Genomic DNA, 26,301 nt, shown 5'->3' with positions numbered 1-26,301 from the left:
GCGGATGGATATGCGTGTTATATGTCACAGGTATTTAAACAGGTTTATCTTACATGTGGTCAATCGAGTTCGTATTCAGCTTTCAATATGTCTGATATTGAAGAACATAACTCAGGGTAAATCGAAATTAATATTGGTTCAGATTCTTTATTTTGTAGAAAACTTCAAAAAACAGACGTCATCAACATGTGGGGAATCCTTAATCAAATGAATATTTATTTTGTATATTGTCCTTCAGAAGACCAAGAAGAAGATAAACGCGTTGATATGTATTTATAATTAAAGATGAGTACATAACTCATGTCTATAATAATAAATTGTTGCATTTGTAATGAGTTTTTGTTATTGATTGCTATAGAAAAGAAATGTTTTATTTGCGGATGAACAAAGTGAAGGAGAAAATAAATAACTTTATACACAATTGGTTTTCGGGAGTAGTATTTTTTAATATACTTTTCTCTTAAACTACGCAGTGATGTACAAATAAGTAAAAATGGTACTCATCTTCTATATCATTTAAGTTACAAAAGTCACATTCTCGACAATCACGTGTTAAATCATCATACCTCCCTGTTTCAATATTGAAGTCTTGTGAAGACAACCGTTATCGTGTAATTAATTTACAATATTTTACATGAATTAATTTATTTAGATAAAGTTGTAAACAAAAGTAATCAACAATATGTTTATACAATATACATTTTGACGAATTGCTTATATCGTTAACAACTTTTTGTTTATAGACATCACACATTCTATCATATACAGTATCTAAAATAGCAGATTCTTTCATAGTACTATGATATAAATAAGCCAAGCCTAAGGTGTACAATTTTTTCCTAACATTTGAAATCCATGTGTCATTATTTTTTACCATGTCTTAGTAGCATGCTTTTAAAATACAGCGTTTAAGTTAAAGTAGATAAGTACCAAATAGATTCGGTGAAAATATGCAGGCAAGTCTGAATATAAACGACAATGTTAACGAACATTTGTATGCATGTTTCAAAATAAGGGATTGCTTAATCATCGAGTTTCTGTTTTTGAAATGTAAACTATTAAGTATGCTTAGCATATCTTGTCATTTTACGGGACAGGGTTAAGATGTAAAGAAGGCATATTAAAGAGGTTCAGGTGCGAATAAGTAGACATATCTCTTGTGAACGTCATATGTTAACGGACATTAGTTTATATGATTCAGAGTAAGTGAATGCTCAGTTATCGAATTTCTGTTTTGAAATGTCATGTACTAATAAATGTACTAGTTTTAGTTTTCTAGTTCGTTTACAATGCTTTCCAAATGGTTATTACTGTAACATACGATCAAAATGTTTGCAATGATTGGCCCGATAGAACCAGTGAAGTATCAATCATCGGCATTCGAATCAGAGAAATGCATGTGATTGTTTATCTCGGAACTAAAAACTATTTCATAACATGAATATATGGGAAAAAGCCTATGTTATCACTACTAATTGAAAACAAAATCATTTTTCTAAAAGTGTTTAATACTTCTTTAGTCCATATTTGTTTGCAAATTTACAAACAAAAGCATTATAAAAACACAAAACTGTCGTAAACAAGTTAGTTAAAAGCTACAAAGAAATTACATTAAAAACACAATGATCAGTTACAATGGGCTTCCGAAATTATTCAAATTGCGTTAATTGCGGGATCAAGTCAACGCATTTTGAAAGATTTTTTTTTTCAAAACAAATGGATGTTTTCGATACCAGCGAACTTTGAAAAAAAATTGTTGAAGATTTTGTGGAGATTGGAGTGCTCCAAAATAAGTCTTTTAAATACACTTATACGTGTAACACGCTTGAACAAATGAAAGTGCGTATATTTGGTTTTAGGTTTTATGCACTTTGAATTAGATTTTTCTTTTCAAAGTGCGTTGCTATTCGGTTTTTAAGGGGGCTTAATAGTCGTGGCTATTTTGGACTATTTTAATCTTCTAAGAAGAAGAGCTCTGTATATATTCAAATTTAATATATTTTGTTTAATGCTAAACATAGTATATATGAATATTGAGGGAATATCTGATGTTAGATTATTTACCACCTAGCCTTCCAACAGGTAGAGACGAGTAAAAGAAGCAAATGTATTCTACATAGTTCACTGTAAACATATTATATTTCTTTGGCGTGTACGATAATTGGCGGCAAATAGTTTTTGAACCAGTTGGCGTGGATTTGAATTAGCGTATTCGTGAATGTGACTATTCTTAAACGTACATGTATATGCATTGCATTTAGCGATGTACTGGATTTAGCGGAAGCCGCATTCCGCTAAAAACGCTAAATAGAATACGCAGTCAAATGTAGTACGATTACAGTATTTTATATCAACAAAAATACTAACAAACGAATGTTAATGCAATTGGTTTAATTTGAGTTGACCGGTCTGTCGGTCCAACGATAAAATTGATGTACTGCTACTTTTTATCAGATTTCGGTTGTACTGAAATAGCCGAATAACAAACGATATGTTGCTCAGATACAAATTCAATTACTCTATAACGCTGTCCGTAAACGCAGTCAAAATTTGTTTTAGTATACAGACAAAAATCCAGAAAGGGTATTAAAAACTCACCATAATATATTGGTTCAGTGATAGCAGACACTACTGAATTCAAAATCCACTGATATTCCCAAAAATTGACTGACATTGTCTGACATCTACTGTATAACCACTGTACCCTACTGTAAATCCACTGTACACCCACTGTACAGAGCTACTGTACCACACTGTATCCCACTGTACCCCACTGTACAGAGCCACTGTACTCCACTGGACAGCACAGTACCTACCCAATGACCAGCACTGTACCTCACTGTACACCACTGTACGGGGCACTGACCAGCACTGTACCCCACTGTACAGGGTACTGACAAACACTGTACACCATTGTAAACCACTGTACCTATGGTTTTTATAAATTATTATGTTTAAACAATGAATTGAGTATTTACTTTTTTTTATACCAAAATCTGGATTTGTTTTGATTCTTTCCTATTGCTTACAAGAGAGAAAATGTGCTTCTATTTCTTTAAGTTCATATTTAATTACATGCGCGGTAAGAATTTTTCCAGGGAAAAGCAGGGATATTTCTTTTCTGGGGGATATTTGTATTATGTATTTGAATTAAATTATCCTCTGAACCCCCCCCCCCCCCCATCCTCCGATTCGCGCAGGTATTAAAAACTCAGAATCCAATTTTCATACAAAATACAGCAACTTATTCAATTAAAAGGGGAAATGTTTTTTTTATATATTTCGATATCAATGTTTAAGTAACTAAATATCTAGTTGTTTTTTTTCAGTGAATTTAATTTAATCAATATTGTCAAATAACTGTTAGTATATATGTTACATTAAAGTTTTAAAATTCAGAGAATTTAAAACTATGTATTACAATTTATTGAATTTTAAAAATTTAATGTAACATGTATGTGGAGGAGGACCAATATTTTCAACGAAAAAAAGGAATCCACCATATTGCTCAACATACTGATCTTTTTTTCAGAAGAGAGAAGATAACTGGTCTAGACTGTAACATTTCTTTGAAGTTTTACTTCACAGGAGAAATCAGCGAGGCAGTATCTGTGTATAGTATACATAATTTCAGTAGATCAAAAGGTGTGAATGTCCCAATAATCAACCCTGTAAATTGTCAGTCTGACACCTTGTTCAAGATATTATGTAATTCTTTTATAAGGGTATTTTTGGTCTTTAGATTATTAAATCCATTTGAAATATATATTTTATATATAAATTATATAAATATATATTTTTAAAAACATTACATGTATGAATAAACAGTATACTCTAGATCTTTATATTCATCATTTTAGATGCGTTTTTTGCATTACTTAAATCAAGTCGAATATTAAACATTAAGAAAATATTTATAAATCCCCCCCCCACCACCACCACCAGTCGCAGATATCAAAATAAGTATGGTGTTAATTTAAAAATAAAATGTGGTGATAACAAACAGTGTTCAAATTATATTTCACTCTATTACGGTACTGTTAATTATATACTTTTGAATTTGAACACTGTTTGTTATCACCACATGTGAAACATCTATACATATATCTTCTCTTGCACAGCGAAGAATGTTGCCATGATATAAATGTAATGACATAGTTTTAAATAGTTTAATAAGAAAAAATATACCCTCCCTCTCTCTCTCTCTCTCTCTCTCTCTCTCTCTCTCTCTCTCTCTCTCTCAGGTTGTACATGTAACCATTCTCCTCTTAAGTCAGAAAGGCATACCCCCCCCCCCCCCGCAATATTTTTGCTGCATCACAATTTTATTTTAGCATCCCTTAAATTATAGGCGAAACCTCAATTAAAAGGCAAACATGTTTTTTTCTCTTTCCATAAGAAGTGTATTGTGTACGGGTCAGATAAAAGAGAAAAATATTTTCACTATTCATTAACTGATAAATACGCAATTTATTTTTGAATCATGTCGAATGTATATGGCCTAATAAATTCCACGATGAATGAGCATTCAGCCCAAAACTTGCATACAAAATTTTCTTTTTTAAAACAAACTTATGAGCTATTAAAGCTGTATTTACTGGTTATAAACTCAATTGGAACTTGTTGCACGAATACGTCACTCCATGGAAAACGAACTCCATTAGTTAATTGTCATCGTATAATGGATGCCTTTACATTCAACATTTTTACTGATCGTATGGTTTTCTTACACAATTATATTTGTTAAAATTAACGTCTTAAACAATGTCAAGTGCTAAACAAAATGTACTGAGTTAAATTTGTAAAGCTGAATTAGTTTATTGAATTTTTTAAATTGTGCTTTACACACGTGCTCTTGATCTTAGAGAAAATTCAGACGACATTTCCGTATAAAACCGCTTCGTATGGTCATTCGAACAATACGATATTCAAACTAAGACCAATTCTGACTAATTTTTTATATCGTGTAATATTTGCTTCCTGTGTATAGTGATTAGCAGCGTTCACGACCGCAGATAGACCTCCAGGCCCGGAGGCTTTCACACCTCTAAAAATCAAGCCCCGTCTTCGCCTGAGATTTACCACCCGTTAAAAATGTTCGGCCTTTAAACCAGTCTTTCGTTTTTTCTTCTGTTTTTCCCCTTCATTTACTGAAACCAGTATATTGTATGATAGCAGACAAGATAATTTCAAATCCTCTATAAAATCTCTCTCTCTCTCTCTCTCTCTCTCTCTCTCTCTCTCTCTCTCTAACATACGAATATTTTAGTATTTAAATAAAGTACCACCGGTAACATGTAGTAATGCTGACAGCTTTTAAATCTACATCTTGGCATTAAAAAAGTTAAATTATGGATTTATTTTTAGTTACGGAATAATGTCCATGGTTTCAAATGATTTAAAGTTCGTTATTCAATGATTGTCTTAAAAATTCTTAATGAATGAAAGTCAACGCTAACAAGAATTTTTTTATATCGACGGTGCACTGTCTCCTTCTTTGTGTATGTCTATATAATCTACAAAATCTTTTGTCTGTCTGGGAACAACGAAAATATCGGAACTAACAGAAAGGTTCAGACTATACACACGCCCGGTTGACTGCGACAAGGTGTGAAAACTGACCACCTGGGTATGTGTTGGGGCATAGGAATAACAGATGTAAACGTCGGGGAAATACACTGTTAAAATAAAAAGGCTGTATTTTCACTTATGATTAAAAAAATCATTACGGTTGCCAGGTGCATTGGGATCATAATAATTTAAAATCTGTCTGAAAAGATTGTTATTATTTACTTTTTACTTACATTTAGGACTACTTGCATGTAATGTTTGCACAAAAGTGGGATTTATTATATCTATTTAATAGTGATTTCACATCGAGGTCAAAATTAAAAAGGCGCATTAATTTCATTAACCGATTGCTAACATGAATCGTTTCGACAAAGCACAGTCCTGCAAGGAGTATCAAAGGATTTGGGGGGAAAAAAAGGGGGGGGGTTATTGGGTTATTATCCATGTTACATTTTATTTTTTGACTTAAAGTTTCCAGATATTTTTCTAAAACCCGGGAGTTAGTTGGCAAAGATAAACTTGAAACGTAAAGAAAAATATTCGATATGTAAAAAAGCAGATTAATAGACAAACAAATTCTTAACCCAATTGATTTCGGATTAATCTCTCTCTCTCTCTCTCTCTCTCTCTCTCTCTCTCTCATGAATTTTCTAGTGCTAAAACTTGGGGCCCCAAGTCAGAATGGTATAAGCACGTTAAAATCTCCTTACGGCATCATAACCGCCAGTTTCAACATAGATTTTATTGTGAACTTTTCTACAACTACAAATGTCACCAGTACAATATAGTCAGGAAGTGATATACCTGTAATCTCGTAATCTCTCTCTCTCTCTCTCTCTCTCTCTCTCTCTCTCTCTCTCTCTCTCTTTCTCTCTTTCTCTCTCTCTCTCTCTCTCTGTATACAAAAATAGTGTGTAGAGTAGGGCATTTTATATTTTATTTCTAAAACATTTAAAAGTAAATCATATTTTAAGAAAACTGTACAGCTACGCATATTACAACATGTTACAACCTTCCTTGATTTCAATCCTTCGTTTTATTTTTTGCTGAAATTAATGATACATGTACTGTTAATTACTGCTTACTATGTTACTGATTATGTTTAAAATTTATAATGTATTTTGCAGTTGGTTTTATTTTGTAAAATTAAAACCCGACATTTGCAATGTATTTTTAAATTTTTTAATCAAAAGAAATCAATGAACAAATGAGCTATAGAAACTCGCACGCTATCTTCAAAATATACCTGTGTAGTCAAGCGGGCAGTCATGATAAATGGACATGTGTACACAAAAAACAAGCATAGCTATACTTTGTGGATTCTGTTCATGTGTTTAATTGACAGTGGCTGAAACACAGCTCGTAAGACACAGAGAATTAACAATCTGATCATTTGTCATATATCATCAATAAGAAATGATTAATTTGTAACCTTGCTGGTTGGTTGGGGGGGGGGGGGGGGGGTGATTTTCCAATGACTGGCAGAATAAACATAATGGCATGCACTTTTTAAATAATCAGATTCAACATGTAAAATTCAAAACTTTCCCCTTATAGCAAAAATTTATCATTTTTGTGATCGTAACATTCAATAACACATTAAGACATTAATAAATAGCACGTATTAAATAAATTTTTAACGACCTGTTGCATTCTTCTGTCAAGTTACCTGGTATCTGTATACATATACGGCATAATAAAAATAAATATCGAAGAAAAAATATACAGTGTATATTGAAGATTTAAAAATCAGATTTGTCTCTCAAATTAATAGTACAGTGGCGTACAGTGGGGTACAGTGCTGTTCAGTGCCCGGTACTGTGGCGTACAGTGGGGTACAGTGCTGGTCAGTGCCCTGTACAGTGGCGTACAGTGGGGTACAGTGGAAGTCAGTAGGACTGTACAGTGGCGTACAGTGGGATACAGTGATGTTCAGTAGAAATGTACAGTGGGATACAGTGGGGTACAGTGGAAGTCAGTGAAATGTACAGTGAGGTACAGTCAATGTCAGACAATGTCAGTCAATTTTTGGGAATATCAGTGGATTTTTAATTCAGTAGTGAGAGTTCAACTTGCGCAATGTCAATTTCCAAAACATTCTTGGCATCAAGCGGCCATTAGTGCAAAATACATACAGTTGAAATACAACATAGTTTAAAATCCATTATAAATATTATAAAAGTAAGTACAATTGCAATACAACTAAATTTGAAATATATCAAAAAAATTTAATAGTGATTACAATTGAAATACAGTTTGTAATTGTCATTTTTTCATACACTGTGCAGTTGAGTATAAACTGGATCAAATATTACATTTGGAAATATATTTCATAAAAAGGCGAATTTATTTATAACTAAATTACATACAAGTTACTGTTTACTCAGACATTGTCCGCGTTGGGATTAATTGTCTAATATACCCGACATACACGCCATTATGTAACGTTGTTCATTACAATTTTAATTGTACACATCAATAAGTTTCCAATACGTACTGAGATGAATATATTTTTTTTCAATATTTTTTAATAGCTTTGGTCTTAAGAAACTGGAAACATATAGCTTAATATATCTATTTTGATAAATGCTGAGTAGAATGGAGCACATTAAGTAGTGTCTTGTAAAATTTGCACTGTTCTTCCATCCCTTTTTTGTTCGTATTTATACAGGGAAGTTTCCTTGAATTAATTACCAAAAAATTACATTTGCTTCCTTACTCAGTTAAAATTGTTTCATGTTCATTTTACTGGCTTTATAAAGAGAAATTTCTTTGTATTGATCACATAAGATAATGTCTGCATTTTTACTGATTAAAATTGCACAATGATTTTACGTTCCTTTTCACTAGCTTTATAACGAGGATTTTATCCTTCCTAAGCACAGAAATAAACGTCGGCTCTTTTACCTAATTAAAGTTGACAGTGCGTTCGTGTCCCCCTCCACCTACTTTATGTAAAATGATTTGTTTTTGTTATCAACATATGAATGAACGTTTGCTGGTTTACTTATTATAAACAATAACATGTATGTGTTTTCTCTCTTTTCTGGCTCTAAGTAGGGGAGTTTTTCTGTCGTTATCGTGAAAATAAAGTTGGCCCCTTTACTTAATTAAATGTGCATATTGCTATTATTTCCCGAATAACCGGCTATATGTAAAGGAGTTTGTTTCTTATTATCAAAAAATTAATATCTGCTCCTTGATCAAATAAAAAAATACAATGCTTTCAAGTCCTCTTTCACAGGCTTTATGTAGAGGAGTTTCTTTGTTTTCGTTACATGGACTAGTATGTGTTTCTTTATCCAATAGAAGTTGTGTAACGCTTTTAAGTCCCCTTTTATTGGCTTTTTGGAGAGGAGTGGTTTTTTTTCTGCCACATGAATTAATTTCTGCTCCTTTATTCATTAAAAATTTGTACAGTGCTTTTTAGTCCCAGTTTCCTTGCTTAATGTAGAGTAGTTTCTTTGTTTGTGTCTCATGTAAACTAATATCTGCTCAAATATTTAATAAATGATGTGCAGTGCTTTCATATCCCTGTTCACTTGAGTTTCTTTATTTGTGTCTCATGAATTAATATCTGCTCTTTATCTGATAAAAGTTGCACTGTACCTTCATGTCCCTCTTCACTGGCTTTATGCAGAGGAGTGTGTTTGTTTTCGTCACATGAATTAATATATGCTCCTTGATCTAATAAAAGCTGTACAGTTCTTTCATGTCCCGATTCACTGGCTTTATGTAGAGGAGTTTCATTATATTTGTCACATAAGTTAATATCTGCTCTTTTATCTAATAAAAGTTGTACAGTGCTATCATGTCCCCATTCACTGGCTTTATGTAGAGGAGTTTCTTTGTTTGTGTCACATGAATTAATATCTGCTCCTTTATCCAAGAAAAGTTGTACAGTGCTTTCACGTCCCTTTCCACTGGCTTTATGTAGAGGAGTTTGTTTGTTTTCGTCACATGAATTTATATCTGCTCCTTTATCTAATAAAAGCTGTACAGTTCTTTTATGTCCCGATTCACTGGCTTTATGTAGAGGAGTTTCATTGTATTTGTCACATGAATTAATATCTGCTCCTTTTTCTAATAAAAGATGTACAGTGCTTTTAAGTCCTTATTGACTGGCATAATGGAGAAGAGTTTCTTTGTTTGTGTCACATAGAATAATATTTGCTCCTTTTTCTAATAACAATTGTACAGTGATTTCCTCTCCACATTTAATTGCTGTATGTAGAGGAGTTTCTTTGTTTGTGTTGCATGAATTAATATTTGCTCCTTTATCTAATAACAGATGTATAGTGCTTTCGTGTCCCATTTCACTTGCTTTGTGTAGAGGAGTTTGATTATATATGTCACATGAATTAATATTTGCTCCTTTATCTAATAAGAGTTGCACAGTGCTTTCGTGTCCCTTTTTACTTGCTTTATGTAGAGGAGTTTCTTCGTTTGTGTCACACGAATTAATATCTGCTCCTTTATCTAATAAAAGTTGTACAATGCTTTTTTGTCCCATTTCACTGAATTTGTGTAGAGGGGTTTCTTTATATGTGTCACATGAATTAATATTTGCTCCTTTTTTTAATAAAAGTTGTACCGTGCTTTCGCTTTTATGTCCCAATACACCGGCTTTATGTAAAGGAGTTTCTTTGTTTTTATCAAATGAATTAATATTTGCTCCTTTATCTAATAAAAGTTGTACAGTGCTTTTATGTCCTCCTTTACTTGCTTTATGTGGAGGAGTTTCTTTGTTTGTGTCACATGAATTAATATCTGCTCCTTTTTCTAATAAAAGTTGTATAGTGCTTTCAGACCTCCATTTACTGGCTTTATGTAGAGGAGTTTCTTTGTTTGTATCACATGAATTAATATCTGCTCCTTTTTCTAATAAAAGTTGTACCGTGCTCTCATGTCCCCATTCACTGGCTTTATGTAGAGGAGTTTCTTTGTTTGTATCACATGAATTAATATCTGCTTCTTTATCTTATAACAGTTGTACAATGCTTTCATTTCCTTTTTCACTGGCTTTATGTAGAGGAGTTTCTTTGTTTGTGTCACATGAATTAATATCTGCTCCTTTTTCTAATAAAAGTTGTACCGTGCTTTTATGTCCCCTTTTAATTGCTTTATGCAGAGGAGTTTCTTTGTTTGTGTCACATGAATTAATATCTGCTCCTTTTTCTAATAAGAGTTGCACAGTGCTATTATTTCCCAATTCACTGGCTTTATGTAAAGGAGTTTCTTTGTTTGTGTCAAATGAATTGATATTTGCTCCTTTTTCTAATAAAAGTTGCACAGTGATTTCAAGTCCCAATTCACTGGCATTCAGGAGAAGAGTTTCTTTGTTTGTGTCACACACAGTAATCTCTGCTCCATTATCTAATAAAAATTGTGCAGTGCTTTTATGGCCACATTTAATTGCTTTATGTAGAGGAGTTTCTTTGTTTGTGTCACATGAATTAATATCTGCTCCTTTTTCTAATAAAAGTTGTACCGTGCTTTTATGTCCCCTTTTAATTGCTTTATGTAGAGGAGTTTCTTTGTTTTTTTGTAACATGTATTAATATCTGCTCCTTTTTCTAATAAAAGTTGCACAGTTCTTTTATGTCCTCCTTCACTGGCTTTATGTAGAGGAGTTTCTTTGTTTGTGTTACGTGAATTAATATCTGCTCCTTTTTCTAATAAAAGTTGTATAGTGCTTTCAGACCTCCATTTACTGGCTTTATGTAGAGGAGTTTCTTTGTTTGTATCACATGAATTAATATCTGCTCCTTTTTCTAATAAAAGTTGTACCGTGCTCTCATGTCCCCATTCACTGGCTTTATGTAGAGGAGTTTCTTTGTTTGTATCACATGAATTAATATCTGCTTCTTTATCTAATAACAGTTGTACAATGCTTTCATTTCCTTTTTCACTGGCTTTATGTAGAGGAGTTTCTTTGTTTGTATCACATGAATTAATATTTGCTCCATTATATAACAAACATTGTACAGTGCTTTCATGTCCCTCTTTACTAGCTTTATGTAGAGGAGTTTCTTTGTTTGTGTCTCATGAATTAATATCTGCTCCTTTATCTAATAAAAGTTGTATAGTGCTTTCATTTCCTTCTTCACTGGCTGTATGTAGAGGAGTTTCTTTGTTTGTGTCACATGAATTAATATCTGCTCCTTTTTCTAATAAAAGTTGCACAGTTCTTTCATGTCCTCCTTCACTGGCTTTATGTAGAGGAGTTTCTTTTTTTAGGTCACATGAATAAATATTTGCTCCTTTTTCTGATAAAAGTTGCACAGTTCTTTCATGTCCCCGTTTACTGGCTTTATGTAGAGGAGTTTCTTTGTTTGTGTCACATGAATTAATATTTGCTCCTTTTTCTAATAAAAGTTGCACAGTGCTTTCATGTCCTTCTTCACTGGCTTTATGTAGAGGAGTTTCTTTGTTTATGTCACATGAATTAATATCTGCTCCTTTATCTAATAAGAGTTGTACAGTTCTTTCATGTCCTCCTTTACTGGCTTTATGTAGAGGAGTTTCTTTGTTTGTATCACATGAATTAATATCTGCTCCTTTTTCTAATAAAAGTTGTACAGTGCTATCATGTCCTCTCTCACTGGCTTTATGTAGAGGAGTTTTTTTGTTTGTGTCACATGAATGAATATCTGCTCCTTTATCTAATAAAAGTTGTACAGTGCTTTCATGTCCCTTTTTACTAGCTTTATGTAGAGGAGTTTCTTTGTTTGTGTCACATGAATTTATATTTGCTCCTTTGTGCAATAAGAGTTTTACAGTGCTTTCATGTCCCTCTTTACTGGCTTTATGTAAAGGAGTTCCTTTGTTTCTGTCACATGAATTAATATCTGCTCCTTTATCTAATAAAAGTTGCATAATGTTTTCACGTCCCCATTTACTAGCTTCATGTAGAGGAGTTTCTTTGTTTCCGTCACATGAATTAATATCTGCTCCTTTATCTAATAAAAGTTCTATAGTGTGGTCGTTTCTTTCACCACTTGCTATATGTAGAGGACCCCCCCAAACTGGATCACAGAAATTAATGTCAGCTCCATGAGTCAGTAAAAGTTCAATAGTGAAATCAATTGACTGATTTGTAGTTTCCTTATTTTTGTGTTCGCTTGTGTCCGTATTCAAAACTGCCAACATCAAGGGAGTATATCCATACATCCCCGTTCTCAAATTCACATTATTCTTCACCTGAATCAGCTCCCGCAATATTTCATAATTATGAAACCTGGAAGCAATGTGAATAGGATAGTAATCCCCCCACTTTTTCACCAAAAACCAATTAATTTGTTCTTTTGGAAAGACATTGAACAAATCCATCGAACCATTGCAACATACCGCAGAAAAAGAAGAAGTATATTTAAGGAAATTTTGCATTCGCTGTAGAGTTTCTGAACAATGTTTTGATAAATTTGTATGACAAAATACTATGATAGCACTAAGAATTTGCACTTCATCTTCATGATACAGAAACTCAAGTTTGGAACCAAATGATTGTTTTAATTCTTGATTATCTTCTTGTCTTCTAAACTTTTCATGAAGCTGTTTTTTGGCAAGTAAGTCATGCAGTTTTTCTGGGCTATCTTTTAGTTTTTGTATGAAACATGTAGCCACCTTCTCATTCCTCATACATGGATTGAGAACAACATCAAACATACGATCGCTAAATACATCATTAAAAAGTATATCCACTAGATCGCTAACATATTTATCATGTAGATATATGGTAAATATATCAACTTCTTCTTTTCTATTGTCGTTACTGCTTTTTAAGTTTACACGTCGTCTAAGGAAACCAATATCTGAATACTGTATTGTTTCTCTCGGATAGTCTGTTCCAAACACATAGGTGGTAACTTCCATTACAAAATCGTGATAAAAATGATAGGTGTCCTCAATCTTCTTGACAAAAAATCCCTCTAGAGTCTTCAGAGCGTCACCAATAATATGAGATGCTGTGTTTGCCATCATTCCACAGAGTTTCAAAGCAAGTTCAAATTTTTCCTTTAAGCAATTGTTTTTGTGTATATCCTCAACACAAAGCTGATTGTTACACAGAACAAGAAGAACAAGAGCACAGTATTTTTCGTTGCATTCCTTTTTGGAGTCATTTCTGAAATTTCTTATTTGTTCCTGACATACGTTAAAAGGTCCTTTAAAATATCGCGGTCCTATTGTCTGGTTATTTTCGTCGCTAAAATAAAGTTTGCATAATAACGGAAAATACTCCTCAGTCGTCAAAATTCCACTAATATCGTCTTTTAAAAGACCACTGTTTGATGCGTAACTCCTTAAAATGGTTTCTTTTTCTCCATTATTCAGTTTATGTTTGTCATCACTAAGATCAATGCTGCATGATTTATCGTTTAATATTCCTTTAACCCTATTATCAAGCAGAATATATTTTCTACTTGAGAGCAACATCTTGTTATTTCTCAAACAAGCTTTCAACCTTTCATCTTGTTCCTTCCATGAATTATAGGCTATTTCGTCAAACGATTCGTTGCCAATAGGATCATTGAATACAAAAAGGATTTTGCTTTGTAATACATCTACTGAGGAATATGTATCAGTGATTTCCTTCACGTTATATACTGGTTTCACTGTCCAGCCTTGGTCCCTATACCTCAACGCTATATGTTGAATTATGGCTGATTTTCCTGACCCAGAGTTACCGGTCACGATCACCAGATTCTGACTTTTAATAAGTTTTTTTACTTCTTTACAAGCTCTTGTTGAAACAAATTTGCTGTCGTCATCCTCCCACTGCTGAACTATAGCCTGGTCAAGTGGTGACTCTGAAAGATAAAAGTTATTCTGTATTATATTTTTTAAGCATTTGACAAGAAGATTAATATCATCTCATCATAATATTAAATCGTTTAACCTTTTGGTACAAAATTAAAGATTTTAATTAAATTAGACATTTAAAAGCCGAAATTTAATAAAATATTATATAATTTGAAGAAAAAAATTACAGCTTTAAGTCACAAAAGGAAAACCAATGCCCGTGCATTATGAATGCCTACTGCTTTGTGACAATTTTGAAACTTTTACACTCTTGACGAATGACATAGGATAAGAGTATGTCTTGACGACATCAAAGGACCGTGATCGGAGGTATATTGAAAGTTCAACCTGACGCTTTGTCAACAATACATCAACTTTATGCATTTCAAACCCAAAAATATATTTTTTAACCTAAATGTCGAGGACTTTTTCTGCAAATGAATCTATATAGCGATGGCTACAGTATTGCAATCTAGATGTGAAAAAAACAATCATTATAGTTTTGTTATTGCATGTCTCCAAAGTGAGTTTTTGGCCGAATAAAGCTTATGTCGATTTACTTAATTACCTCTGATCAAATAAAAAATGTTTCATAATAAGATTTAATTTTGGTTTTGTAACTTTTTATAGATCAATTCATTACGATTGATTTGACATTGATAACCATTTATATCGAGTAGTGGGTTAAAAACAGAATGTTTTCTTTTTCAAAATATTTCTTCTTTATTGTTGATTTTTTCTTTTTTGTAAGTTAAGCACTGACTGACGTTTTTCGTACTTATTGTTAGGCCATTATTATTCATCAAATTGTCTACATATTTTCCGTTTTCCCGGTTACAACAATTAGCACGAAGTGGATGTGAGCGGTCAGCAGAGGAGACTCACTCCTTCATGGCACCTGATCCTACCTCAAACTTTTGTAGATATCCGTGTTTACTCTGCTCCTTATTTGTATTTTTCCTTTAAATTTTCGAGTTTAAACACTATATTTCAAAATCATTATTCGTTTCTAATGACATGCTTCATTTACTACTTAGTAACTATTTACTGTTATTTCTCACTGGATCGAGCCCTTACACTGGGTCAAAAATCAAGTTTCAGCAAAACTGAAACTATATAGAAACCTTGCTGAAACTTGAAGTTTAAGTTTCATGTATAGTTTCCGCAATGCGGAAACCATTATATCGATTCAGCCAGTATCTGTTAGGTTTCAGTCAGCAGAAACTTTAGTCTAAGATTCCTGATGGTTTCCGCAATGCGGAAACTAAATTTGAATCGTGTGAAAAGTTGTGTAAATTATTATGGAAATATCAATCAGTTTCAGAACATTTCCGCTAGGTTTCAGTATGCTGAAACTTTAAGTTAAGATTCCAAATGGTTTACGCATTGCTGAAACTATTACTAAAATTGATTTGAGTTTAATAGTGATATCATTTATTTTCAACAGGTTTAAGTTCAATTCTAGCCTAATGATAATGAATCGGTACATACTAAAATGTATAGTAAGGTTTCAGCGTGACTGAAACTATATGTATACATGTGACTATCTTCAAATGTGGAAAATAAGGCGATTAAGAACCTTACTAAGTAATTAATTGAATTTGAAAAGAAAAACTGATGTCTGATCTTGTTTAATGCATATGATGAAATCATTAATCTTAGGTACTCGGGCACGTGTATACATTCTTTGTCCAGGTGACCTCCTCTGTGATTTTCCTGTATATTCTGTGTGGATTGCAGGGTTTTTTTTCTGTCAGGAGTGAACAAAAGACTGTTACATAACATATACACAGTACGAAGCGTGAGTTTATAACTGGAGCTCGGTAGGAATTTTTTTTTTCAATTTGTGTGTACCTGAGTTAGTAAAACTGATAAGTAAATTATAATTATTTAGTAAAAAAAATCTAGCTAGTTGTATATATCGCAAACAGTGAATGAAGAAGTATTTTACTTAATACACTCAATAAATTAATATACCTATTTTGTAAGACTCCTTCTTAAATCCTTTAGTTATCATTTGAATGAACCTTGAGGTACAGTAACTAATTAAGCAAACAAATTAAGGTAAAGTCGTTGTTAATTTTTACAAATCATACCAAATATTCGTACAACCTGAAGTTTAGAGCTAATTCATTTCTTTTTTAATACCACGCCAACACATGTACACAGGACATTTTTTTAAATTCTACAGTTGATAATAACAAGTAAAACCCACTTGGAGTTTGAGTCTAATATAATCATTGTTTATTTACATGCATTTCAGACTTTACTACACGTATGACTGTATCATGATTCACTGGCGTCGGAAGCAAATTAAAAGTGTGTTTGGGGGGGGGGGGGGAGGGGGGCTAGACTAATCCTCAGAAATATTGAGGAAAAACCCTAATTCCCAAAATTATGAAAATCCTAATCCGTGGGGGGGGGGGGGGGGGGGGGTATACCTATACTATATTCTTCCGAAAATAAATTTCCCTACCCGAAATTTTCCCCCCAAAATCATGAAATGCTTAATCCTTAATCCGTGCCGGGGGGGGGGGGGGAGCTAGTATGCCTATTACTCCAACTTCTCAATCTTTCAAGGTAAATTTAGGAACAATTCCGGCGAGAAAAAGTGGGGGGTGGCTAGGGGGGGGGGGGGGTTAGTGCAAAGCCCCCCCCCCTCCCCCCGGTTCCGACGCCTATGTGATTCGTGCATTTCTATACTTTGTATTTACTTTCTGTACTGTAAACACAGATATTGATACATGTTTATGAAACATGTTTCTGTTTTAAGATATAATAAGCATTATTTACGCGGGTAGGTTAAGGCAACTTCGAGTTTAATGACCGTCAAAATTATGATCAATTTAAAAAATGTTTATTTTTATGAAAACAGCGCGGGATATTAATACCAAGTGAAAGAGTTCACCAAGATATTATTTTTCTACTTCGGAGTCGACTCAATCTTTGAAGCTTCCGTGCCATGGTATCACGTGACAGTTAAAGATAGATCACTTTTTTACCTTAACAAAAAATCAAAAAGTGTAACACTACCCCGAAGTTCATTTGTATGTTTGCTACAATAATTCGATTTGCAATTAGTTCATGTTTATTAGTATTACTGCTAGAATCCTATTGTACATCGCATGAAATAAATATTGTAAATATTTATCGGAAACTCTCTCAACTTCTAAAATTTCATTTCATACTACGTATTTTTCGTTTAAAACAACAAAGCACAGGATTCTAGCAGCCCTTTTCAGTTAGTTTAGGTCATATTCCGTTGATATTTACCAAAATCATCTTTCCTAATATCCGGGGTAGTGTTACACTTTTGCCATTTTTTGTACACACTGACAGAGGAAAGGCTGGTCAAGCCATATAAATGTCGATCCGCTTACCTTATAACACTCGCTGATTAAACAAAATACCCATGCCTGTATTATCCTGATTATATTCTAACTGACACTCATCTAAATCTTAGGTATCTGTATTAAATAAGTCTTATTTCGGCATTGTTTACACTGCATTCCGATAATTTGTCTCCCGACATGATCTTCTCTTTTCAACATGCTTGTGACGTCATCAATGATAATTATACATAATAGAGAGAAATCGAAGATATATTCAGTTAGAAGAGTTTCTAGTGATATTTTATGTCTGTAGTTTTTATAATTTAAACCAGAGATAAAGTTAAAATCGACATGTTTCTGAGTAAAATATGACATCATGCTGCTTATTGTGACGTCATATCGATCAGAGGAATTTGATCGCTGTGAGTTGCCTTATCATACCCGCGTATAATTTTACTGAAGTTATACGTTATATTACAAAATCAGTTTAAAATCCAGCACTAGCCATGTGGTGCACGTGATTTTAATCCTATTTTTAAAATTTGATTATACATTCGTATACATTTGATGTAGAAAGTATACCAAATAATTAAAATTATATTTTGTTTATATATCAGTCCGACGTGTACGTCTTACTTCCCGGCTTGTTTAACGCGTTTTTATTTTAATTTCATAAGTATTCTTAACGAACTGTTCATCGTATGACCAATCAGTGCACATGTGTAACTGTCAAATAATTGCCATCAATTCATCGTAGTTGTAAATTGACCGTACGGGTGAACGCTGTTAACCGGACCCCGTTAATTGATCGGCATTTAATTGTATTTGTGATTTCTGTGTGTTCATGCAGAACCTGCTCTCTGATGAACATAATATTTTCACACCTCTATATTTTGAATAAGAATATGACCATGCTTAGAATCGCGGTGAAAATTGGACAAGTCAAGACTAACTTGTCAGTTAACTATATATGGCTCTATCATATTTAGTTTGGCAAAATCATCAGTACATGTAAATAAAATATAGTTAAAGACGAAATCTGATACATATGTCTCATTAGAATTTGTTTAATTTCATTAGACATTTGTAAAAAAAACGGTCGGCCATTTTTTTTTGTTAATCACGTGTTACAATTACAATTGTAACAAACACACGCCAATACTTTGGGTGTCTTCCCACTTAGCTAAAATTCTGAATTTTCTATGGGTGACTGATTTTAGCTAAGTGGGAACGGTGCACAGGTAAGGGTGTCAAAGATCAAAGGAAATTAGTTACAGGTGAACTATAGTCTGTTCAATTATTGACCTTAGGTACATTTTTGATTAAATGAAAAAATAACAGACAAATTTTCAAGATTATGTTTTAAAATAAAAACAAAATAATTAAATACATTTAATAGATGTAAATTTTAATAATTAAAATGGTTTGTTTAATGATTCATCTTGGAGTTAATTTTATTTTATTTAAAATTACTCAATATTCATTCTTTTGAGTAATGAGAAGGTAAACAGACATAGTTGCATTAAATGGGCATGGTCACGATTTTGGTCAAAGATGGTGTTGCACTTCCTATGCTAATTTTCCCGAAAGGAGTTGCTGATGAAATGAAAAAATCAAAGTAAATGAATTTGATGTAATTTTTTTTTGTTGTTGCAACGTTGCATATAAAGCTGTGTAGAATTTTTTCTGGAAACTTTGTACTAACTTTTATAAGAACATTTTATAAATTTGATTTTTTTAATCACATGAAAAGGTTATGTGGATAGATGATTTAAGAGTATTAGAATAAAGTTACTGAAACGCTTGATAATGTAATATTCTGCATGCGTGCTTAATTTTTTTTTTTCAGCATTATTACTGTGTGAAGACCCCGTTATTAACTTGCATTACAAATATTTTCTTCTTTACAATGGATTTTAAAACAATGCACGTAGCAATGTAGAAAAGTTGATTCTCCCCTTTTATGAAAAAACCGGATCTGTTGATTTCAAAGACACATATACAGGTTGTTATAAGCACCCCCCCCCCCAAAAAAAAAAAAAAAAAAAAAAACACCAAACAAACAAACAAGCAAACAAAAAATCAATAAAAAGAATAAATCAGTGATGAAGCAATAGGTTAATGAAAATATGTACGGATAAAGTTCCACCTTTTTATCTAGGCGTTTATCTAGGGATGATTATATTTACAACTCTGACGGTTTTGGAGAGCCAGAATCATATTTATCCATGTAGCTCAAACGAATGACAATAGAAATCAAATTAAAATATGTTAACATCAGAAATGAGAATACATAATATATGGTCATCTTCCTTTTTAATTTATTTATTTTTAATTTTATTTTATTTATTTAATTCATAAATATGAAACATTTTAATAATTGATAGTTCTTAACATTTTTATAACACTGTAAATCCATATTATCAAGAATTTCTAAAAGTATATCACAGGTGAGTTTTATACAGGTAGTTAACACCTAAAACAGACTATACTCAGTGCTCACTCAGGTGTGAAAATCACAATTTTAGCTAGGTGGGAATAAGAATGTCAGAATTATAGCTACGTGGGAATAAACCATACTTTGTCGTATTTAACCAGGAAATACTGACTCCGACAGTTCTTATTTAAAATAAATATACATGTAAAAAGTATACTATTCGGTGAAAAATGATAATTATGATTAAACATTATTTAATTTAAACTATCCTAAGATGCACTTTTCCAAGATTTAGCGGGTTCTGATTGGTCAGTATTGGCGCACTTAATGATTCCGAGCGAAGGTTAAATGGACAAGAAGGTGCTGTTGTAAAATGGAGAATTGAGAAGCATTAATAGCCTCTACAATAAGGAGATAATGCAGGAACGAAGAACTCATGTCAAGGTAACTTAATTCACAATATAGATACTCCCAATAACATTTTCAAGGCTCTAATATATCTCTCATTTGTAAACGAGATCTCGCGCCATCAAATCAAGATGGCGTCATTTTTTCAAACTTGGTTCGGCATTTTAATTTTTATTACCGTATCTCTTTAAAATATACCTTTTGACCAAGTTAATCATTAACCAACTTTATATGCATGATAATCAAGATTATCCAGTGTATACACATATATAATTATATAAACGTCCCTAATATATAATATGAATGCTTGGTTGGTAAACAAGACGAACAATGAATCTTTCGCACATTATACAATTTACAAACTCTAAATGTAACGTAAATATTAAAAAAAATTAATTAAATCCGGAAAATGAAATATTTCATGTTTTTCTTTTTCAGCATTGACAGCATACAAAGTCAATGTTTCCGGTGATTAGTTGCATCCTCTGTTCGGTGATTCGGGTGAATGTTTTGACCAGCTGGACGATGTGAACGCAAGGTATTGCTTTGAAATTGATTATTTTCACCATTAACTTATACATGTGTTGGATGTTTATAATTTACTGTAGTAATTTTGGGGAAATCCAGGTCCAAGTTCTTGAAAAGGAGGTTGATTGGAGGGGGGGGGGGGTGAAACACACTTATTGTTGATAAGTTTTTCCATTGTTCAACAAACAATAATTGAATCAAAATGAAAATAACATTGCTTCAAATATAAAATGAAACATTTTAGACCAGATACTGCTGTAGTCATTATATGACATAGTTTAAACAGCAACTGGCAACTGCATAGTAGCTTCTGTATTCAGAATTTTATTCAGAATGCTTTTATTACATGTAAGGCTGAATTATATTGTTGAAAAATCTAAATGAAACTTTATTATTCTTGTTTAAGATAAATAGAACAGACATAAAGTACAGCCCAGTGAAAGGAACAAGTTCATCGCAAGAAGAAGAATTTCAATGCTACAACTGTCCAGAACTACTAAGCCTGCTGTAACCATGATGTGATCATATGAGTGCTTCACCGGTCTAGACAATGCTCGAAAATCCCCCCAAAAAGGCCTATTTCCGCGACTCAGGTTACATCAACAACAGCCAAGGAAACTCCTTATTGATTCGAATGGATACATCTCTACGACCTGACTAAACCTCTGCAGAACAAGACTTTTTAACTGTAAAGTATTCTCATTTCAAAAAACCTATAAACTATAATAAAGTACTTTTTTTATATGATCAAATACCAGTATATTACAATGTCTGTCTGTAAACTAGAATCTTAGAAAATCACATGGTTTTGACTTATTAAATGATTGATTAGACCTTGCAGGTATTAACTTTCATTTTCTTAAATAATTTGTTTATTTGCAAATATTGTATGAAATAATAGACTCCATGTAACATATATTCTCACACCTCCAAGTTGATAAGTGTTAACTACTTTTTTTCCCATTTTCTTTGTTTAAACATTTATTGATAACTTAGTTTTAATTTGCAGCAATATATGAATTCAAAATTAAGAAACCAATCTTAAATGTAAAAACACTGCATCAGGAGATGAATGCGTTGGTCATAGAAATGATAAAATACACCAAACAATATTCAATTATGTCGTATATGAAAATATCTAAAGACAACATATACCCCATGTATTACAATTTTTATATAACTTTATATAACAAAATTACTTGCATGGAAAGTTGTTTCCATGTGGGTTTTATTTCAATCTGTGTTATGTAACTAATATTGGAATTAGCTTTTATATCATAAGTAAAATGTTGGTATTGATGAGAATTGTAAGGTGAATGATATGTGTGATACTTTGTATTTTATACATTCATGCTACAAAAAGCAAGTACATATACATGTAGTAATACTTGACATATATTAACAATGTATATTTTACTTCATGTCTTGGATTTAAAAATATTAATGTAGGTAAAGTAGTGAAATGTAGGAAAACCATGTGTAAAGAAGAATATTCATCAGGAATGAAGTGTGTTGCAATCAGCATAATTAATTAAATGTGTACATCATATTTTTGCACATGATTTGACAGACTGCTCCATTGTTAGCTTTTTATTGGCCAACACGCTTTTCATATCTCCCTCTGGGTCATCTATTAAATACTGACAGGCTTATGATATTAAAATCTGATCAGTTGGTACATCATGGGTGGAAATGAGAAGTTCACTTTGGACTTAATGGATTATCAAATAAATGATATCAAATCCTGTTCTATTGTAAAACATTAGATTATATTACTAACAAAGAAAAGGTTTATCCCAACTTGTAAGTGGGTCACTTTGACCTCATTTTGGAATTTATTGACATACATATTCAAATCAAATCTGGGGCATACCTCTATAGTCAAATACTATCTTGTAGTGTATTTTTTTTTTTACTAAAGATGGATACTTTAGAATTTTCAAAAATATTTTTTGGTGTACATATTCATTGTAGTTCAAAACAAATTGAGACAAGTGTATCATGTTCATGTAACAGTGAAGTTGTTTTTGTTTATTCATGTACATGCAGTTATTTTGTAAATTGCATTCATATTTTTAAAAAATTAAGATCTTTGTTGCATTTTTAAAGGGAGATTTGATAGGCATTTAATCTAGATGAAAAAAATACAAATGTAAAGATTTCTATGGGAGTTTTTTTTTTCGTGTGCAATTTTATCATTTTTTAAATAAAAGTCCCTAATAAGGGAATTGCCATATGGATGTTAATCCATTATTGTATCTTTGCTGTATTTTATCTATTATTGGAAACAATTTCAGATTTTTGAACAAAATAAATTTGGAACTGTTTGAAATTGTTTTGTTTTTATATAAAGTAGAAACCTTGCTCAGCTTTTGTGAAAGCAAAAATATAAAAAGTTTCAGTAAGTTTCAGTCGCAGAAACCCTTTGTAAACAATATGTATCCCAATTGTATATGGAGGTTGAAACTATGCAGAAACTTCAAGTTTCAGTAAGTTTCCGTCGCGGAAACCATTTGTAAACAATATGTATCCCAAACGTATATGGAGATTGAAACTATGCAGAAACTTCAAATTTCAGTAAGTTTCCGTTGCGGAAACCATTTGGATTCATGGACAGCCTAAGTAAGTTTCAGCACTGCGGAAACTTAATGAAACTTGAAGTTTCCGTGCTGAAACCTGTCGGAAACTTAAAGTAACCTTAAGTTTCCGCAGAGTTTCCAAAGGGTTTCCGCAGCGCTGAAACCAGATATTTCATCCAGTGTTAATGTTAACACGAGTTTTGATCTGAAAGTCACTGATAGTTTAGGAAATGACCTAGTTCGAGTTTTACATTAAACAGTAATGTTATTATAACTTATTGTAAAACCACTGGAAACTTACTTTACAGTGAGCCTCTGTCCATTAATGGTAAATAGGACGGTAGAGTTAAGTTATGGCCAATATTTTTTTTCTTTCTATTACTTTGGAGCACGTCTTAACTGACATGGTACAAATATAGTTGACATTTTTGTGGTATTAAGTTTTTATTTAAGAACTATAAATGATATTAATCAAATTTTACCCCAATAATTCACCCTTTTTTAAGTGTTTCATGTACATTAATTTGTTGTGTTTATTTTTTAGAAAAATCGACATAAAATATGTTCTTTGTGTATAATTGTTTATTCATATGCACTCACCGGCAGTATATGATGTCAAAACTGACGCTTTTCATATAAGATAAATTGGACGGTAGAGTTTATATAAAAGATCGATCTTCATTTAAAGCGGAAAAAATATCGAAACTGTAGAAAAAGGGGGGGGGGTGCATTTTAAAAAATCTTCTTCACAAGAACTACTGAGTCAAATTCAATGTAATTCAGCATATCAACTAATCCCTATAGAAAGGAAGAATTAAATTGCAAAACTTATGAACTAAGTCTGTTTCAAATCCTAGTTATGACGAAATTTATAATTAAGGAAAGACGTGTTTCAATCCGTTTATAGCTTCCGGTTCAGCATCGGGACAAAACAAAAGATTGGCAGTTATCAATCTACCAATATCCTTAAAATTTCCAGGATATTTTATGGAACAATATATTTGTATTTGCTGTAAATATTGCCACAAAACAATGCGATTTTTGGAATCGACGATTGTCGATCTACCCCGGCTTTTATTTTGCTTCGGCCCGGCTTTGCTAACCCATTTTACCAAGACTCGTATTCCATACTTCTAAAACGAGGTTTCAAGCAGCCATGACACATGATAAACGGGCCAATCTAACAAGGATGAATTTGTTTGTTATGCAACAGTTTGCGTTCGAAGGGAATCTTTGAAACATGCAAAATACATTGATGCCGATTTAATGAAGTAAATTGAGACTAAATATTGCAATGCGTTGACAGTTTTCACATATAACGGTGGTTTTAGCTTGTTTTGAATTTCATTTTTATTTATGCTTAGTAACCTGGGAACTATCGCTTGTATTTTGTGATTTTACGTATCAAATCAAACAGAGACTTCGGTAAATCAGACAGTTAACTGTTTACCTGCTCAAATAAAGCAAAATGTGATGTATTAAAAGTACTAAAATACAATTCATTCCATCGGTAATTCTGTATGAGTTTTGCGCAAGTGTAGATTAATGCAATGTGTTTTGTTGAGATGCTCAGCATTTTCTCGAGTTTATTCAGTTTGAATAGAGTTTAATATCGCTGACGGAAAATGTAGGTATATACATATATATGATTCATTTTGAAAAATAAATTGTGCTCTTTAGTTGTTTAGTGCATGTTTCTTATGTTTAATTGTTTACAATTTCTATTTACTAACCATATTTGAGTGCTGCAATTTATTAGCAATATAAAGAGATTTGTTCACGACTCTATGTTTGCACTCAGATCTGAGGCCATTCTTTTTTTCCATTTTTAATGCTGAATAGGAAATACCAAGTTAAAAATCTTAAGCTGAATGTAACAAACTCATGTGAACAAAATATGACTCAAGCCTAGCTGAATTGTGAGCTCTGTATCTTGTTTTTAAATATATGATTGACGCTGAAAGTTTGGTTGATCATTAGAAATTCTTAATGAATTAGAGTATGATAAATACTTGTACAAAAAAATAAAGTGTGTTATGCTTTATATAACTTCTCTTTGGGGCCCCTCTTTTTACAATGAATAATGTGAAATCTACATCAATTTTGATAGTTTTTCATATAATAAAGTATTAGTTAAAATACAGTATAAATTTCAGTATAATAAAGTAGCAAAGAACGGTATAGTATAATATTTTTCTATACGGTCCAAATGTTATTCTGTTGATTTCAAACAATGCCAGTCAGTGTTTTTGAATATCTCTACCTTTTGAAGTCAATTATGTAATTGTTCATATTTTGAAAATAAAACCCAAGTCACCGTGCATGAAATATTCATCCATACTACTTCCAAGACTAACTTTTGAAAGCATAAATTTTTGCTTATGAATGTCCGACTTGGCGTGCTTTGAAGTTAATGATTTAAAGATAAATGAATTATATGGCATGTCTTAAGTATTGAACTGTGACGGCTAAAAAACAATAATATTTTAGGGCGTAGGCAACACAAACTTTGATTTTAAGAAGGAATTTAGCATAGCATTTTTACGTCTCTTTGACAAAAACATGTTTGTTTTGATTGGTGTGAGCGAGTGTGAAAGTGGTTAAAATATACAATGTATCTAATATCTTCATTTTTTAATAAATT

At 32.2% G+C, this 26,301-nt stretch overlaps 3 protein-coding genes and 1 long non-coding RNA gene across 5 annotated transcripts in view; 1 reads left to right on the top strand and 3 right to left on the bottom strand.

The window, feature by feature from the left end:
- Positions 1–26,301, bottom strand: part of LOC105340291 (uncharacterized) — a 754,579-nt gene that overhangs the window by 85,212 nt on the left and 643,066 nt on the right. The window lies entirely within an intron of this gene.
- LOC136270628 (ankyrin repeat, PH and SEC7 domain containing protein secG-like) lies at positions 7,023–11,249 on the bottom strand. Its single transcript, XM_066068884.1, has 2 exons — positions 10,560–11,249; positions 7,023–9,674 (listed from the first exon to the last, which is right to left on the bottom strand). The coding sequence occupies exons 1-2, from the start codon at positions 11,123–11,125 to the stop codon at positions 9,110–9,112; spliced, it is 1,131 nt and encodes a 376-aa protein (XP_065924956.1). The 5' UTR covers positions 11,126–11,249; the 3' UTR covers positions 7,023–9,109.
- LOC105327281 (uncharacterized) overlaps positions 11,476–26,301 on the bottom strand; it is a 347,963-nt gene continuing 333,137 nt past the window's right edge. For both annotated transcript variants that reach the window (XM_066069385.1, XM_066069384.1), the window contains one exon: positions 11,476–14,381. In XM_066069385.1, coding sequence (XP_065925457.1) covers positions 11,617–14,381 — 2,765 coding nt within the window. In that variant the 3' untranslated portion in view covers positions 11,476–11,616. The remainder of the gene's footprint in view (positions 14,382–26,301) is intronic.
- Positions 20,481–21,598, top strand: LOC136271113 (uncharacterized). Its single transcript, XR_010708948.1, has 3 exons — positions 20,481–20,586; positions 20,989–21,088; positions 21,485–21,598. It is a non-coding gene; the product is annotated as an uncharacterized lncRNA (long non-coding RNA).

This window comes from Magallana gigas, chromosome 8 (assembly GCF_963853765.1).
Source record: "Magallana gigas chromosome 8, xbMagGiga1.1, whole genome shotgun sequence".
Taxonomy (NCBI): domain Eukaryota; kingdom Metazoa; phylum Mollusca; class Bivalvia; order Ostreida; family Ostreidae; genus Magallana; species Magallana gigas.
This window is presented reverse-complemented; position numbering and strand designations above follow the sequence as displayed.